This window comes from Schistocerca piceifrons, chromosome X, assembly GCF_021461385.2.
Source record: "Schistocerca piceifrons isolate TAMUIC-IGC-003096 chromosome X, iqSchPice1.1, whole genome shotgun sequence".
In the NCBI taxonomy this organism is placed as follows: Eukaryota; Metazoa; Arthropoda; class Insecta; order Orthoptera; family Acrididae; genus Schistocerca; species Schistocerca piceifrons.
The window spans coordinates 439,317,289-439,336,452 of record NC_060149.1 but is presented as its reverse complement, the minus strand read 5'-3'; the positions used below and the strand labels follow the sequence as shown (position 1 = coordinate 439,336,452).

The window sequence follows — 19,164 nt, the reverse complement described above, 5'->3', positions numbered from 1 at the left end:
AAGAAAGGTATGAAAGCAAAGGACATTCATGCTGATTTCCAGAATACACTGTGGGACTCTGCTCCTTCATATTTGTTTCCAAGTAGATAAATGAATTAAAATTTGATTGGGAGAGCTTAGATGATGATCCATGCAGTGGTCGGCCAAGATGTGTCACTACTTCAGAAATCATTGCAAAAGTACACAAAATGGTCATGGAGGATCGCCAATTGAGATTGTGTGAAATTGCTCATGCTCATCAGATGTCATCTGAGAGGGTATATCACATTTTAACTGAAGAATTAGAAATGAAAAAAATTATCTGGAAGATGGGTGCCACTACTCTTGACGCTGGATCAAAAATGCATGAGAATGGACATATCAGAACAATGTTTGGAGAAATGAACAAGATTTTTTGCGCCAGTTTGTGGCCACAGATAAAACTTAGATGTACTACTATACCCCAGAGACAAAACAACAGTCACAGCAGTGGAAACATGCTGATTTTCTGCCACCAAAGGCAGGAAAGGTCATGGCATCAGTGCTCTGGGATGTGAAGGGGATTCTGTTTGTAGATTATCTCCCCACTGGGCAGAAAATTACTGGAGAATACTATGTTAACCTCTTGGACAAACTGAAACAAAAGACACCTGAAAAAAGGCCAGGTTTAGCAAGGAAGAAAGTCATCTGCAATCAAGACAATGCACACACGCACACATGTGCCGTTGCCATGGCAAATTTACATGAACTAACCTATGACTTGTTGCCACACCCACCTTATTCACCTGATATGGCACTGTTAGACTTCCATCTCTTCCCAAATCTGAAAATTTTTCTTGGTGGACAAAGATTCACTTCAAATGAAGAATTGATAGCTGGAGTTGACAACTATTTTGCAGGCCTGGAGGAAACTCATTTTTGAGATGGGATCAAGGAACCGGAACATCATTGGACCAAGTGCATTAATCTACAAGGAGACTACATTGAAAAATAAAAAAGTTTCAGTGATTTAAGTACTTTTTTCTATTCTGTTCTGAGAACTTTCCATACCACCCTTGTAGTTAACCCCATACTTTCATTCCTGACTATTAGGAAGACTTAAACTGACACACAGTTTTATGTTTAATTTCTTACATACCACAAAATACATTTCAAGTACTAATCTCTCTCAAAATTTCTCACCAGTTTTCCTTGGTATTAATAGTAGCATTTAAACATACTGCTACAAAGTAGTTTTACTTACTAGTGGTATCATGGAATGAACAAGTGACAAGTCTTTATTTTCCAAATATTTCATATAACGGACAATTCTGGTTTCAGAATGATGTTCATTAAAGACAGGATGTGTCAAAAATGGTGATGTTCGTCTGAAGTCCGACTGCAGAATTCCATTTAGTGCAGCAGTATTCTGGGATACCTGAAATTGTAGAAGATATATCATTTTATTCCAGTCAACAATATTTGACTTTTGCAGAAACATATAGTCTCACACCTGTGAATTCAAAAAGAAAGTGAAAGTACCTTACTTGTTCATTATTTACTAATTAACATTCTCCGCTAGTGGGCATACATGATGAAGTCCAAGCTCTCTTAGAACGATGGGAGACTGAGGGGCAACTGAGTCTGAGGTAGGACATGTTTGCTTGAAGATGTCCATCTGTCGTCATACGAGTCCACTTCATCTGACTGAGTCATAGTTTGCTGCCCGGAAAAAGGGCAGAGTGCACTTGGGTGAGCAGAGAAGTATGGGAATGACTATACTGTCAACCTGTCTTTAGGAGCCAAGACAGGAGGTTCTCAGTTTGACAAATGGCTACACAGCCTGACTTGGTCTTTGAGGGTGGCTGATAGCACTGTAGCCTGTGGTATGTCAGATCAGCAGCTTGCCATACACTGAGGCATAGATGAGGAGTCGTGTGTGGAGCAGCTCATGCAAGAAATAATTACACTTCACTGTCTAGCTGTGGTGGGCATGTTGTAAGACTGACACCTATTAAAATTCTGAATTGTGTGCCTCTGTGTCAGCAACGTTAAGCCGGTACTCTAAGTCTTGTTTGGCTAAGCCAATATTAATTTCAAAGATTCAAAGATCCTGTCTCTTAATATGTGGTACAGTTGAGCCTTTCATGGTGCACATTTAATAATAAGTTTTATTCTTATTGTCACTGTTTACTAATATTTTCTGAGGATTATTAAAATTGTGCTGTTATTGTGTTAACTGGGCTTTCATATGTAACTTAACCTCTGGGCCAATTCTAGTTTGTGTGGCATTCCTAATTTGTTCTGCTAATTGTACTCTACTTATTGGTAAGCAAATCTTTTTTTGAGAGGTAGTATTCAATCTCCAGGTAACTCATTTACATTTGTAAATTGTTTGGTCTGTAAACTGTCTGGGTTGGGACGTGCATTGGCATTTGTTGCATTTATTTTAAGGTACTTTTTGTATGTGGTAGAGAAGTGTTTGGTCCTTTGTTACCTGACCAGTGTGTGCTGTGGCATGTCCAGATTAGTACATGACACCATGGTTTGAAGCCTGTCTTCCAATGTGCTGCTGGGGAGCAGACCTATTATGTAGGGCTGAAGCAGCTGCCCTTGTTATTGTATTGTCAAATTATTACTTTGTTGGTCTATTTAATGTGGCACTGGGAGATCTATTAAATTGTGTTACTGAAAAACACAACGTTCAATTTCCCGCTGTCCAGTTTGCCAAACCCCCAAGCAACCATTAACAGCTGGACACGTATCATTTCATAGCAGAGCATGGTTTCTTTGGGAGGAGGGCTAATTAGTTAATTAATTAATTGAGCATCATTTGTAATAAGTAAAAATTTTTGGTGGGTATTTTAGGGGAAAATTTTCTTTGGCTAATTGTTCTTTCTTGGTGCATTTGAATGTGTGTGTGGTGATAACATGGAGGCCAGGGAGGGGAGTGCAGGGGCAGGAGAGGGGGGGGGGAGGGGTGGCTGTCTTAGAAAGGAGCAGTTACAATACAAACTTTGTATACATGGCCAGACAGAAGAAGGGAGCATTGTGGAGCTATGTGCGTGGCTATGTGGGGTGGCAGTGAATGGGTTGCAGGTTTCTGTGGCCCAAGTTGGTGAGGTGAGTATAGCTCTTAATGACTATGCCTTTTCTCTCTCAAAATATGAGCAGAACATTTCCTTTTTAGAAGCAAGCAATCCCTCATGTGTGCAGGTATATAGTGTGCAAGTTCAAGTTACACATTGGTTCTGTCACATCAAAGCTTTAAGTCTTATTATCAGCGATCCCCAGCAGAAATTAGATGTTAATAATTTAGAGGATAAGGTCATGCAATTTCATACGAGATTTAGTATGTTAGAGTAGGGTGGAAACCTGGGGGAGAATGAGAAAGACTGTTCATTATTACTGGAAAATACAGTTGACTCTCCTAACATATTATTATTAGCACTCCATCTTGAGGCCACAAGTGGCCCATTAGGACCATACAACTGCCATGTCATCCTCAGCTGAGGATGTGGAGTGCGGTCAGCACACCACTCACCTGGTCATTATGATGGTTTTCTTTGACTGGAGCCGCTACTATTCAGTCGAGTAGCTCCTCAATTGGCATCACAAGGCTGATTGCACCCTGAAAAATGGCAACAGCGCATGGCGGCCCAAATGGTTACCCATCTAAGTGCCAGGCACGCCCGACAGTGCTTAACTTTGGTGATCTAACAGGAACTGGTGTATCCACTGCAGCTAGGCCGTTACTCTCCTAACATGGGATGCGAGAATGTTTGTGGGGTATAGTGTGTCACTTTTCTAAATTACTGAATACTCTTTTTACCTTGTTCTGGGGCACTGAAAACATTCCCATCAACAGTATACAACAGCTGGGAAGTTTGATAAGTTCTTTGTGGTTCTCAGTAACCTGAGAAAGGCAGGTGGATATTTTTAAGGTTTCCTGTGATGTATTTTTCCAGCTGTTATATCTACTGTGTCGGATATCCATAGTTGAAATGATTAGTGTTGTTTGGACTGAACATCCTTATGCAAGCTGCATGAGAGGATTTTAAGTGAAAGGTTGTCAGCTAGGGTGAAGGGTGATATGATTAATCAATATTTTCCCCTTGTTCAGCAGGGAGGGTAGACTGATTGAATATGTATCCGAAATATGCGTGGTGACCATAGCCTTACATCATTCAGCTTTCAGAATCAGAAGTCATTGCAAAACATCTTGTAAGGTATGAAACCACAGAACTGCTCATGGATTTTGTATGCTGAGAGGCCAGCTACGTGCAGTGGTTTGGATCCTCGAATTACCAGTATTGTAGGTGTTAGGCAAGCCAACCTTAGGCACATTCAGATGGAGGCATCTAGCTAATTACATGAAGGGGTGACCAGTGAAGGTGCTCTGGCAAGAACCATTAGTTTGGTAAAGTTGAGTTGCTATAATTGTGGCTTGCCAGGACATTTTGGTCATCAGTGTCATGCTGAGTGGAAGAAACTGGTAAACAGCTGATTCCATGATAGGATGGTGCACCACTCTTCTCACATCTTATCCAGAGCTTGTAATAAGGTGAGGGCAGTAGTAAATAATTACCTTCCATTTGTACATGCCTCTCTTGACAATGGACCAGTCTGTGTCTTGCTATATATGGCAGCAGTGATTCCTTATTAAATTATAATTTGTACTTAAGGACTTACTTTTCTGACTTGCGTTCCGTTTCTCAGGGTTGCAGGACACTCAATGGTCAGCCATTACCCTTAGTTGGTTTGTTGAGTATTTATTGTAAATTTGGCAATTACTCTTGGCCTCTGAATCTCACGGGGCTGCAATTTTGCTCAGAAAACAAGCTGAGTCTTGGATTATGTTGAGAGGCAATTTCATTTTAAGTTCTGGTTGCTGCAAAAATTTAGGTTGTGTGGCATGCTAGCTTACCTGGTGTGTATAGTGTGGTTACTGGGTCCAGAGGGTTTGACATTGCCAATTTGTTGGCCAGTGGGGCACAAGCCCTGCTTTGAATTTTGCAGGAATTTTCTGATATTTTGAGTGACAAATTGGGAGTGACCAATAAGAGAGAGACCCTTGTATGGTAGTTGTCCTCCCAAGATGAAGATCCTACTTCAACTTTTGGAGAATATGTTGCGTAGTGGAGTGATTAGGGTGTCCACTTCACTACATGCCTCTCAAATCTTCTTGGTTACTAAGGGGAACAGGTCAGGCTGTAGGCTGGTTGTCGATTGATATGCTTTTAACCATAATGTCATTTTGAAGTTTGTCCATCTGCCTGACTTGCACAGTTTTTCCTGGTTCTCAGGGGCATGACATTTTACAGTGCTTGATTTCAGTCAGGCATATTGTCAAATTCCAGTTGTGGAAGATAGGAAAGTGGTCACAGATATTTTGACCAAATGGAATTTATACGAATTTAAAAGAGTGCCATTTGGTTTATCGGCCAGAGCTACAGTTTTGTCCAGGCTCCAGGATTCTTTTTTGGATGATGTCGAGCTTAAGTCTGTTTATAACTATCTTGATTACATGTTCATGTATAGTACATTGTTTCCTGAACATCAAGAATACATGCAGCAAGATCTGATGAGGTTACGGGAGGCGGGACTTACCATCAAGCCTTCTAAGGCCAATTTGGCCACTAGGAAATTTTGCTCCTAGATCATTACTCTCCACTGTTGGTATTAATATTGATAATTCATCCACCCAGGCCATTCACAGTTTCCAACCACCCAAGACCAAGAAGGACATAGCCCACTTTGTTCATATGTGCAAATTTTTTTTAAAAAAAATTGTCCCCTAGTTTGCTGAACTTGCTGTTCCCTTAAACCAGTTGCGCCAGAGGGGTGAACTGTTTAGATGGACTGACAGCCAACAAGCTGCTTTTGATGCCTTGAAGTTAGTACTGAGTAATGATGGAGTCCTGCCAGTTCCGGACTTTGAGCAGCCGTTTGTTGTTCAAACTGATGTGTTTAACTCTGATGAAGTGGCTGTACTGTTGCAGGAGCAGGAGCAGGACAGTGCTGCCCTATCGCATATGCATTGAGTTCCCTGTCCCCAGCAGAGGACAAGCACTGAATCTATGAGTTGGAGGCTCTTGTGCTTTTTGGCCTCAAGAAATTTAAGTTCTGCTTTGAACACCAGGAGTTTCTGCTCAAAACGGACAATCAGGCTAGTAGTTGGGTCTTACCATGTCTGATAAGACAGGCCGAATCACTCTCTGCATGGTGCAAGTCTCGGTATTTCACTTTTCTATCTGGCACATTAGGGGGCATGAAAATGTAGTGGCTGATGCCATTAGTTGGATGTTTGAGGATGGAGGGGAAGAACCCATTTTCTCTTGAATTTTGGGGGAAGTGTGTGGTGTATTCACAGTGTTGACTGAAACAGCTTCCCTATTTGTCATTTGCATGAATGACAAGAGTCAGGCTCTGACTTAGGGCCAGTTATGCAGAAGTTCATGGCAAGACAGGAATTACTGGGCTACAAATTGCAGAAGGGCTCACTCTGTTATTTTACACGGAGGGCTGAAAGGTTAAAAATTTGTCTTCCCCATGAACTAGTTCCAGCAGTCTTTACATACTACCACAAGTCTGTTGTAGGGTGATACCTGGGAGTCTGTAAAACAGTCCACAGCATCAAAGAAGCTATAATGTGGTCGTCCTTACATAAGGATGTCCAGAGGTTGACTGGCAAATGCCAAGCTTGCAATAATGCCAAAACTAATCCTAATGGTTGGAGCAGGCTTCTCCAGTCCACCTGTGGTGAACATCCATGGACAAGCTATTCATTGAGTATGTAGGACCATTGCCTTCCACCTAGTGGGGCACAAATATATTTTTGTAGCCATGGACACCATTTCACTTTATTTGGTTCATGCCTGGCACGGAGGCAATGCAGAAGTCTGCTTTCAGTATTTGACAAGAATTTTTTCTCTGTTTTGGCCTCCTGAGCTACTAATTAGTGATACAGCTCTGGTGTTTGTGTCGAGGGTGTTCCGCAATGCTGATTCCAACATGGAAAGTCTCATGCCACTCCCACATCATATTATCTCCAGATGACCTTCATTGAGAGGGTTAAAGGATACTTATAAGCTGAGGTGATAATCTTCTGTGTCAATTCCCAGATGAAATTGGATCACTCCGTGGTCTGGTTGAATTTAGCATTCTACTCTGCAAGTCATGAAGCTCATAAGATAACACCAGCTGCCCTAGTATTTTCTTACTCCTTGAATTCACCATTGTCCAATCTCTGGTCAGACAACAATTTACTGCCAAGAAAGGTTACTCAGGTAGTCATTCAGGACAACTGAAGACGGGCCAAGTTAAATATAGAGCATGTTCACCAGAGAGAAATGGTATGTATAATGAAGGCTGGTGTCCAGGAGGTTTTAAGGTTGGGGACTCTGACTTCATATGGATTTTGGAGGTTATGCCTCACCTCATCTGATAAAAAGGTGTCTGGGAAGTTGTTGCTCCATTTTATAAGATTGTGTCATGTGCTCAAGGTGCTTACTGCTGTCACTCTCCCAGTTGAGAATCCTTCAACTGGACGGAACCAGGAAATGCATCTAAGTCACGTTAAGGCTGGTGATTATAATTAGAAGTGATCTCTGTTGCAATTTGTAAACCTCATCCTTGGGGTTGAGGGTTTTTTTTTTTTTCTCCAATAGGGGTACACATGGCATGTGCTGAGCTCTCTTAGTTTGACAGGAGACTGAGCAGTGACTGTCTAGGGTATGACATGCTCGCTTGAAGAGGACAATCTGTCATTGCCTGAGTCCACTTTTTCTGACTGGGTCCAGAGTTTGCCACCCATGTTCTGCGAGTGTGCAGGATGTGTGGAATGCAAGGCCACAGTGCCATTGGGTGAGAGGAGCAGTACAGGCATGACTTTACTGGCACTACAACTTTAAGAGCCGAGGCAGGGAGTTCTCCATTTGGTGAATGGTCATGCAGCCTGACTTGGTCTCCGAGTACGGGCGATAACACGGATGCCCACAGTACATCAGAGCAGTGCCCATCAGTTGAGGTGTAGATGAAAGGTCATGTGAGAAGCAACTCACACAGAAGGTAACCATCGGCTGTGAGAGTATGGCCACACCACCTTTGTGAGTCTGCTACCACCAGCAGGCCCCTGCCGAGGGACTATGCTGGGTGAGCATAATTTTGAACTAATCAAATCATTTTTGCTCGGCTGCTTTCTGTGTGAAATGAATGAAATAATTATACATCACTGTCTACCTGTGTTTGGTATATTGTAAGACTGACACCTATTAATACTCTGAACTGTGTACCCTTGTGTCAATCATGCTAACCTGGGTCTCTAAGTGTTGTTCGGCTGAACTAGCATTGATTTGAAAGATTAAAAGATCAAGTGTCTCGATCTGTCGTAAAATTCGGCCTCTCATCGTTCACATTTATTAATGAATTTTATTCTTGTTGTCACTGCTTAATAATATTTTTTGAGGGTTATTCAAATTGTGCTGTTGTTGTGTTAACTGGACTTTCATATGCAACTTAACTTCTGGGCCAAGACTAGTTCATGTGGCATAAATAATTTGTATCACTAATCATGTTCTGCTTATTGATAAGCAAATTGTGTTTGCATTAAAAAAATGTAGTTTGCTTGCAAATTTCCTTGAATGTTACCAAACTGTTATTGTTCATTCATTGAACTGTAGGCATGGGGTGTTACCTTGCAGACTTTGCACTCACCTATTATTTTAGTTCCATCATACTATGTTATTTCAATGAGGGGGTTTGATTTCATTCTCTGTCATCACATTAAATCAGATCTCTTTTCTTTATTTCTTTTCTTTTTTTTAAAAAAAAGGTACTATTCAAACTCTGCACAATTCATTCACATTTTTGAATTGTTTGGTCTGTTAACTGTCCGAGTTGGCCTTTGTATTTGCGTTTGTTGCAGGTGTTTTAAGATACCTTGTATATGTGTTCAAGAAGTGTTTGGCACTTGCATTACATGACCAGTGTGTGCTGTGGCACATCTAGACTAGTGGATGGCACTGGGGTTTGAATCCTGTCTCCCAATGTGCTGCTAGGGAGCGAGTCTATTGTGTACTGCTGAAGCAGTTGTGCTTGTTATTGTATTGTCAAATTGTTACTTTGTTGACCTATTTAATGTAGCACTGAGTGCTCTAACAAGTTGTGTTACTGCAAAAAATGATGTTCAATTTCCCACTGCCTGGTCCTCCCACTTCGCAAGCAAACACTAACAGCTGGTCAATTACCACAGCAAACAAGTTTCAGCCATGAAATATAAATGCAGAATGATGGCATATTACCAGGGAAGAATGAAACAAGAAACTGTGCTAGAATACTGTGAAGAATGAGAAGTGTTAGTGAATCAATCAAAACAATCTAGCTTACAAATGGAGAAGTGAGAGAGAGTGAGACTGAAATATTGCAAATGTGGAGAACAATGTTTGATACATCTCTGAACTCCTTTCAGAAAATGTTATGATATGGACAAAGATCTTCAAATACTCTAATCAACACATCAAGCAATCTAGGTAGGCTGGAAATGGTAACAGTTACCAATGGAAGTGAAAGTAATTTGTACTGGACATAACAGCTTTAGTGTGGATATACAGAGTTGAGAATATGGTCTCTATATAACTGAAGTAGAGCATCATCACTTCAATACCTAAGAAACTTTTATATTACACATTAAAAATACACAAGTCCATTGAGGAGAATAGATTAATGTAAGTTATCGAAGTCAAGCTAGAGGAAAAAAAGCATGAATTTAGATCAAATAGACGAATCATGGGTCTCATTTTTTACTAATAATGCAGCAGTAACACAATTATTACACACTGAGAAAGCATGAGCTATGCATCAGTCAGATGTGTAATGGAATGTGTAAGACATAAGGAAGTACCATGTAAGTTCAAAACTAAGAAAGGCAGTTCTGCCAAGAAACTTAGAACTGCATGCAGACCAACTGAATAAGTCTGACTTGATATGAAATTAGGAATGGTGCTAAACAAAGAAGCCATCTATCACCACTCACCTGTGTTGTTGTAATTAATGATATAATATGGGAAGCATTCTACAAATTTAATATTTGCCAATAATTTATAAATATGATGACAACTGGAAGCAGAAATCCAAAAGCACATAGAAAACAGAATCTCTGGGACTAGAACTCACCATCAGTAAAATTAAGACAGCTGATTTTTGTAAGAAGTGAATATCATACAGATTCAAGTGTCATGATATTTTCAAGTGATGAAAAATGTGTCATTGAGACTGCTCTCTGGTTGAAGATGGACACTTTAAAAAGCAGAATAAAGTAGAAAGCTAGATGGAAGACCAAGAACCTCTATAAACACCACACTGTCAGGCATGTGTAACATAAAATAAAGAAGCAAACATACTCCACTTACTTCCTCTTGATAATATGATACATGATTATTTTTTGAGGTAGGCTAACTCTTCAAGCCAAACTGAAGTATTTTAAGCCATAAAGTGTGTAATATGAACTATTTATAGTGTGAATTCTGTTTACAGAATGAATTCAAGAATGTAATGCAAAGGCCTGTTCAAGGACCTGATGATACTAACTACTGCCTTCCAACATATTTATTCCTTAATGAAACTTGTCATATATAACACATTACTTTTTTGAACCAACAGATCAGTTCGTGTAATCAGTACTAGAGATAAGAATAATTTGCATAAAGGTTTAAAGTCATTTTTCTTTGGTCTGGAAAAGTATCGATTATTTAGAAACACATTTTCAATAACGAAATTCAGTTTAAGAGGAGCCTAAAGGATTTATTGGTTGCCCGGGCAGCTAGCAGAAATGGTAAAGACTGCCAGCCTTGCTTGTGAGATTAAGGCAGAGCTCACCATCTGCAGCATTGTTGACAGAACCGACTGTGGTCCTTTGGTACAGAGTCGAGTGGAGCATCTGAATCAGAGGCTCAATCAGTTCTATGACAGAGTAAGCTGCAGATTCCTTGACTTGCACCATCGGGTGGTGGGTTTCCAGGTTCTGTTTAATAGGCCATAAGTCAATTACACACAGGAAGCAGCTACACGGGTAGCAGGGGCTGTGTGGAACAGACTGGGCAGTTTTTTAGGTTAGAGGGTCTCAGGAAACCACAGAAAGGGTGTCCGTCAAAAAGGGGGCTGGTAAAACACAGTAACGTAGTTGTAGAAACAATTGGTATTGCAGTTGTAAATTGTTGTAGCTGTGTGGGGAAAGAACCAGAGCTCCAAGCCCTAATAGAAAGCACTGAAGCTCAGATAGTTATAGGTATGGAAAGCTGGCTAAAGACGGAAACAAGTTCAGCCAAAATTTTTTCAAATGACCTAACAGTGTTCAGAAAGGATAGATTAAATAAGTTGGTGGTGGTGTATTTATTGCTGTCAGAAGTAGATTACCTTGTAGTGAAACTGAATTAGATAGATCCTGCAAAATAGTATGGGTAGAGGTTATACTTGACAATCGGACTAAATTATTAATTGGATAATTTTACTGACCCTCCATGACTTAGAAAATATAGTAGCTGAACAATTCAAAGAAAACTTGAGTCTCACTTCACATAGGTACCTGACTCATACAATTATATTCGGTGGCGACTTCAATCTACCCTCAATATGCTGGAAAAATTATATGTTTAAAGCCAGTGGCAGGCATAGAACGTCATCCGAAATTGTACTGAATGCTTTCTCAGAAAATCACTTTGAACAATAAGTTCATGAGCCCAATCGAAGCATAAATTGTTGCTAAAGCATGATGAATACAGGGATTAGTGACCACAAGGCAGTTGCTGCTAGGCTGAATACTGTAACACCCACAACCATCAAAAAGAAACACAAAGTACATCTATTTAAAAAAGCTGATAAAAATGCTCTTAACACCATTTTAAGAGACAGTATCCACTCCTTCTGTTCTGAGCATGTAAGAATAGAAAAGATGTGGAATGATTTCGAAGAGATAGTACCAATGGCAATTGAGAGATATATACCACATAAATTAATAAGTGATGGTACCGATCCCTCATGGTACACAAAATGGGTCAGATCACTGTTGCAGAAGCACCAAAAAAAGCATGCCAAATTTAAGAGAACTCAAAATCCCCAAGACTGGCAAAGTTTTGCAAAAGTTTGAAATATAGCGCATGCTTCAATGCAAGATGCTTTTAATACTTTCCACAATGAAACCCTGTCTTGGAATCTGGCAGAAAACCCAAAGAGATTTTGGTCATATATAAAGCACACCAGTGGTAAGAGACAATCAATACCTTCACTGTGCAATAACAACTGTGAAGTCACTGATGACAGTGCCACTAAAGCAGAGTTATTAAACACATTTTTCCGAAACTCATTCACCAAAGAAGACGAAGTAAATATTCCTGAATTCCAATCAAGAACAACTGCCAAGATGAGAAACATAGAAGTAGACATCTTCAGAGTAATGTAATGAGTGTACGGCACTGGTGGCCGGGAGACCCCTCGTGGGGCGGTTCGGCCGCCGCTCCACGCCACTATGGCGACTTGCGAGTGAATGAGGATGAGATGATGATGAAAGACACAGAACACCCAGTCATCTCGAGGCAAAGAAAATCCCCGACCCCCCAGGAATCAAACCCGGTCTCCTCATGTGTGGGGAAGCGACAACGCTACTGCAAGACCAGGAGCCGCAGACTCCTCGGAGTAACGAAATAGCTTAAATCACTTAATAAAGGCAAGACCTCCAGTCCTGATTGTATACCAATCAGGTTCCTCTCAGAGTATGCTGATAAAATAGCTCCATATTTAGCAACTATATACAACCACTCGCTCACAGAAAGATCTGTACGTAAAGACTGGAAAATTGCTCAAGTCACACCAATACCCAAAAAGGGAAGTAGGAGTAATCTGCTGAATTACAGTCCCATATCACTAATGTTGATTTGTAGAAGGGTTTTGGAACATATACTGTATTTGAACATTATGAAGTACCTCAAAGAAAATGATTTATTGACACATAGTCAGCACGGATTCAGAAAATATCATCCTTGCGAAAGATATCTAGCTCTTTACACTCATGAAGTAATGAGTGCTATCGACAAGGGATGTCAAATTGATTACATATTTTTAGATTTCCAGAAGGCTTTCAACACCGTTCCTTGCAAGCATCTTCTAACCAAACTGCATGCCTATGGAATATCACCTCATCTGTGCGACTGGATTCATGATTTCCTGTCAGAAAGGTCACAGTTTGTAGTAATAGATGGAAAGTCATTGAGTATAACATAAGTAATATCCAGCATTCCCAGGGAAGTGTTATAGACCCTCTATTGTTCCTGATCTATATTAATGACATAGGAGACAATCTGAGTAGTCCTCTTAGATTATTTGCAGATGATGCTGTCATTTGCTGTCTTGTAAAGTCATCAGATGACCAAAACAAATTGCAAAATGATTTAGATAAGATATCTGTATGGTGCGAAAAGTGGTAATTGACCATGAATAAAGAAAAGTGTGAAGTTATTCACATGAGTACTAAAGAAACCTGCTAAATTTCGATTACTCGATAAGTCACACAAATCTGAAGGCTGTAAATTCAACTAAATACTTGGGAATTACAATTACAAATAACCTAAATTGGAATGATCACATAGATAATGTTGTGGGTAGAGAAAACCAAAGACTGTGATTCACTGGCAGAACACTTAGAAGCTGCAACAGATCTACTAAAGAGACTACTTACACTACACTTGTCTGCCATATTTTGGAGTATTGTTGTGTGGTGTAGGATCCACATCAGGTGGGACTGATGAATGGCATCGAAAAAGTTCAAAGAAGGGTGGCTCATTTTGTATTATCACGAAATAAGGGAGATAGTGCCACAAACATGATACGTGAATTGGAGTGGCAATCATTAAAACAAAGGTGTTTTTTGTTGTAATGGGATCTTCTCATGAAATTTCAGTCACCAGTTTTCTCCTCTGATTGCGAAAACCATCTGTTGGCACCCACCTACCTACACAGGGAGAAATGAACATCACAATAAATTAAGAGAAATCAGGGCTCGCACAGAAAAATTTAAGTGCCCGTTTTTCATACGTGCCGTTTGAGAGTGGAACAGTAGAGGGACAGCTTGAAGGTGATTCATCGAACGATCTGCCAGGCACTTAATTGTGAATAGCAGAGTAATCATGGAGATGTAGAAGTAGACTTCCAACTCCACTGATGGCTCAGTGAATGTGTATATTATTAATAATATCAAATAATTTTACTGTTATGTAAAATCTGACTTCTGCATGTCTTCAATGGATTAATGTGATCCATTTATGTAGATGTTGCAAACAACTTTCTATTCAGTGATGAGAGGCTACAGGAAATCTTACCTTAGTATATATACATTTACATGTATGTGACAGGTTTGGTATTACCTCTTAAACGAAAATATGTTTCAGAGTTTTTGCCTCCTTTCAGATCCATTAGGACCAATCCACCTAGGATGTGTGTAAGGAACATTAGTACATACCAGTACCTCTTTTTTGTAATATGTACTATGTCTTCTAATTTCATACCATGATCGACATGCTTGAGAATATCCACACTACTGATCTAAGAGATGAAAATTGTATCTAATCTAATATAATAACATGCTTTCCTTTGCAGCTTTTGTCAGTGAGGATGGTGAGCATGGTCACTAAAATACAGAAAAAGATGTCCGAATCTTTGTAAACTAAACAGACAAAGTTAATAGAGTAATTAAAAAGCATCTAACAGATACTATTAACCCTAGAATGAGATTTTCACTCTGCAGGGGAGTGTGCGCTGATATGAAACTTCCTGGCAGATTAAAACTGTGTGCCGGACAGAGACTCGAACTCGGGACCTTTGCCTTTCACGGGCAAGTGCTCTACCGACTGAGCTACCCAAGCACGACTCATGCCCCGTCCTCACATCTTTACTTCATATCAGTGCACACTCTGCTGCAGAGTGAAAATCTCATTCTGGAAACATCCCCCAGGCTGTGGCTAAGCCATGTCTCCACAATATCCTTTCTTTCAGGAGTGCTAGTTCTGCAAGGTTCGCAGGAGAGCTTCTGTAAAGTTTGGAAGGTAGGAGACGAGGTACTGGCAGAAGTAAGGATGTGAGGATGGGGCGTGAGTCGTGCTTGGGTAGCTCAGTCGGTAGAGCACTTGCCGGTGAAAGGCAAAGGTCCTGAGTTCGAGTCTCGGTCCGGCACACAGTTTTAATCTGCCAGGAAGTTTCATATCAGCGCACACTCCACTGCAGAGTGAAACTCTCATTCTGGAAACATCCCCCAGGCTGTGGCTAAGCCATGTCTCTGCAATATCCTTTCTTTCAGGAGTGCTAGTTCTGCAAGGTTCGCAGGAGAGCTTCTGTAAAGTTTGGAAGGTAGGAGACGAGGTACTGGCAGAAGTGAAGATGTGAGGACAGGGCGTGAGTCGTGCTTGGGTAGCTCAGTCAGTAGAGCAATTGCCCGTGAAAGGCAAAGGTCCCGAGTTTGAGTCTTGGTCCGGCACACAGTTTTAATCTGCCAGGATGTTTCACTATTAACCCTAGTACAGGCAAACTTCAATTAATTCCACAAGATGAACTAATAGTGCTTTCATAATAAAAGCTGAATCCTAGTAAAACTACTAAAGGTTGCAAAAAGAAGCTAGTAATGTTCTACAAATTAAATGTGAGGGCCCCTCAAAAAAGATGGCCATACCTACTTGTGAAAGATACCCAATGAGGAATTACTAGACCATCTACAAAGAGAATGCGACTGAACACCTTGGAAAGGAAGAGTTCCAAAAGGAGACAAGATGCACTTAACCACTGATCCTTGAGCTAAAGACACTGTGCACCACTTAATGGAGTAAGTTCTAGACTACTGGCATGCAAACTGTTCTCAATTAATCAAAAATTGTACACTGGTTGGTGCTGAATGTGAAAGATCACTTTTTTTGTACCTAAATGTTTCAAATGTTGTGACCGAAGTCACAACCAAATCATGACAAGCAGAACAGCAGCTCTGTTCCTACTGTTGGGAAAATACTCATGAAAGGAAAGATTACAACAAGTGTAGTGAAAAGCCAAAGGGTATGCCATGCCTTAAAATAGGAAAATAATGCTCACATGTACTAAAACACTGTGCCATCTATCAGTGCCTCCTAGAAAAAAGCTCAGACTGATTGTGGGTGTGTACTGTTATACAAATACTTTTCAAAGGTGGCACAACAAATTTTTAAAATCAACATATATGCAGTGGATTGCAGACTGAGTGCAGTCTTGAAGCACATAAGTCACATTTCATGATTGCATGAAATTAGTGCTGAGCAACTGTGAGGCTTTAGCAACTCTGAATTTGCATCCTTTGAAAACTCTGAATGAAAACTGTCACATGATACCATCCTTTCCAAAACCTGACAGAGACAAAAGCCATTAAAATGACATAACTGACTACATTTATTGACTAGTGGAACACTGAAGTATGCAATAAGAGGCAGCTTGGGATGTGAAGAGCCATAAATGAGCATTTTTTTCAAGCTCAGCTGTCATTTAGCATAAATGAAAGAGAGTGTATCTTAACAGAATTAGGACACTATGAAAGTAATCATGAATTTGATCAAGATTTTGACAATTAATAGACGAGATATCCCAACACAGGACCCAGAAACTTCATTATTGGTATTACAACATGGCAAATTGAACTACCACACAAGGACACCTAACATCAAACATGGTGGTACTCTCAATGATTAAAGGTATATCTGGACAAAATTGTACCAATGATCTACATATCTGTGACATGGTAACATGTTATTCACCTGAAACACCAAAGATAACATCAGTTACATGTCTTTGCTAACAGCATGCGTCAGCACGTACACCCTTTTCCCTGCAAATGCAAAATCCTAAGAAAACTGCATGTTTGACTATCAAAGAACCCAAACCAGATGTACTGACACATAGAACACAGTATCACACTGAGTAATCTGGTGGATTCTGTCACTGTCCAGGCAACCATGAGATTTTTAACATGTTGCACACTCAAAGTGAGACACAGTTACTTTTCCTCAACACCAATAGTTAATGGCAATTCACTTAAGTGCAATAACCTCACTACTGACACTAAAAACTTTTATAATTTAGTGAGACAAGTTGTTACACATTAGCATAAGTTTTCAAACCTGAAGAGGCATACTCATTGCTTGATTTGCGATGGTACTCACTGGTGCGCTGAACTAGTACCTCTAATGAAAAAACATCAGAACTGCAGATTTTGAGATGTGGTACAATAGTTGATACGGTCAAAGTGATACAAAACAAATGTTGTATTCACACTTTTAAAATTCTCAGAAAAATGTTAAAATAAGGTTTTAAGAAGTCTAAATTTCAAAAACATTCCCTGCAAAGTCTCAGTACTGGAACCTCGTTTTTTACAAATTAAGCGCAGTGCGTACTAAGATTTTGTGGTGCCTGTTTGCTGATATAGCTAATGCAACAACGATGGGATGCCTCTCTCCCTATCTTTATCACTGAACTGAGACTTGATATCAGTGGTTCATTATGAATGGGTCTAGAGGGTCCAGACAGAAGGTACTCTATTTTTACTCCTTCTAACACTAAAATGTTCTCAGATTTCACTGAATCTGTATATAATAGTGAACAGCTAGGCAACACTAAATCTACATGAGTGAGAAATTATGTAAAGTGATAACAATCAATAAATGTTCATGTGTTTGTTAACAAACAACTTTCTAATAATTCATCATACATGTATGTGATCTTGAGGCTCCTTACTGTTTTCAGACTATCCATAAGTAACAGAATCTGATACTGTCTGCAAAATTGTCAAAGTCTAACCTATCCATGCCAATTTACCAAATGCAAAACTGTGTACGGAACAAACTTAGTCCTCAAAACAGTTAAGAGTCAGAAACTATACACAGTCCTTAAGAGTCTAAACTGTGCGGCTAATTTTCTATGTCAACCAATGAAACTGCCTGCTAGACATGCCCGCCCCCCCCCCCCCCCCCACACACACATTATAAACTATAAACTAGTATTTGAATAATCTTTAAATGAGAGGAGTGTCTTATCAAAACTGGCCACAGAGAAAGCATCATTATTTGGTATACAATACCATAATATTATTCAATCATGTGAAAGGGCAGATCACAAGCTTTGATGTGGTGTATGGTAATGAGACTGGGTTCTAATTTTTGATTCTATTTCCAGTGATCAAATTATAGTAATTCCTTTTTGAGACAGCCAAGTGACAGTCTTTCAGATATGGGGGTGATGTGTTCTATTTGTTGTGGCCCATCAATCACTTTGTCTCACACTAGTTTCATATGCTGCACTGGAATTCTCTATGCTGATTGCATCTATGCTATTATTTTTTAACAGTACCAAGACTACAAGAGACACAATAACTTCATTATTTTTGCCTATATATACTTAATCTACAATTCTGCCTCTGCATTCTTATTTTACATCATATTGCTTTAAATTTGTTATTGATTTTCTAAGTTCATGAACGTTTATCATGTTTTAATACTCCATAACTGACTAAGAATAAAGCTGTCACTTACTGCCTAATATTATTCTCTTTGTATCCATGAAAACTTTCCACTGGTATATGACACTACTATATAATTATATTGGTTCATATTCCTTCATTATGTGTGTGGTGGTTTGTTAACTCTTGCAGCACCTTGGCAGGCCAGTGCACATGATCTATGTTCTAAACAAACAAGATTTGGGCCAGTTTGACAAAATGAACTATTTCATACCACATTTGGATTTAATGTGTTGGTACCATTTTAGTTATGAAAGATACAATACTTAGCTGTTGATGAAGCACACGATACATTGGAGCTTTTACAACAATAACTATTCACTGTTTATGATTAATAAGAACATCTCTGTCTGTCCTACTACATAAACATAATATTCATTCTATTAATTGCCAGCTAAAACAGAAAAGAATATATGGGAAATTAATTTTGAAAGAATGTACATTAGAAACATTTGTAAAATAAAGGAAATGCAATCACTTACTCATACCTATAGAGGAATGCTGCTTGGCACACAGAAACAGGTAATAGGAAACAGATAACACTAGCTTTATTTCTCTTACTCTTTTTCTAGTGAAAGTACACACATTCAGGCATACACCCACATAGGCACACAAATGTACACATTTGTAGTAGCAGC

At 39.6% G+C, this 19,164-nt stretch overlaps 1 protein-coding gene across 2 annotated transcripts in view; it reads right to left on the bottom strand.

Moving 5' to 3' along the window:
- The window catches only part of LOC124721337 (glycine dehydrogenase (decarboxylating), mitochondrial), a 308,726-nt gene that overhangs the window by 56,522 nt on the left and 233,040 nt on the right, over positions 1–19,164 (bottom strand). For both annotated transcript variants that reach the window (XM_047246255.1, XM_047246254.1), the window contains exon 10: positions 1,223–1,396. In XM_047246255.1, the coding sequence (XP_047102211.1) occupies positions 1,223–1,396 (174 nt within the window). The remainder of the gene's footprint in view (positions 1–1,222; positions 1,397–19,164) is intronic.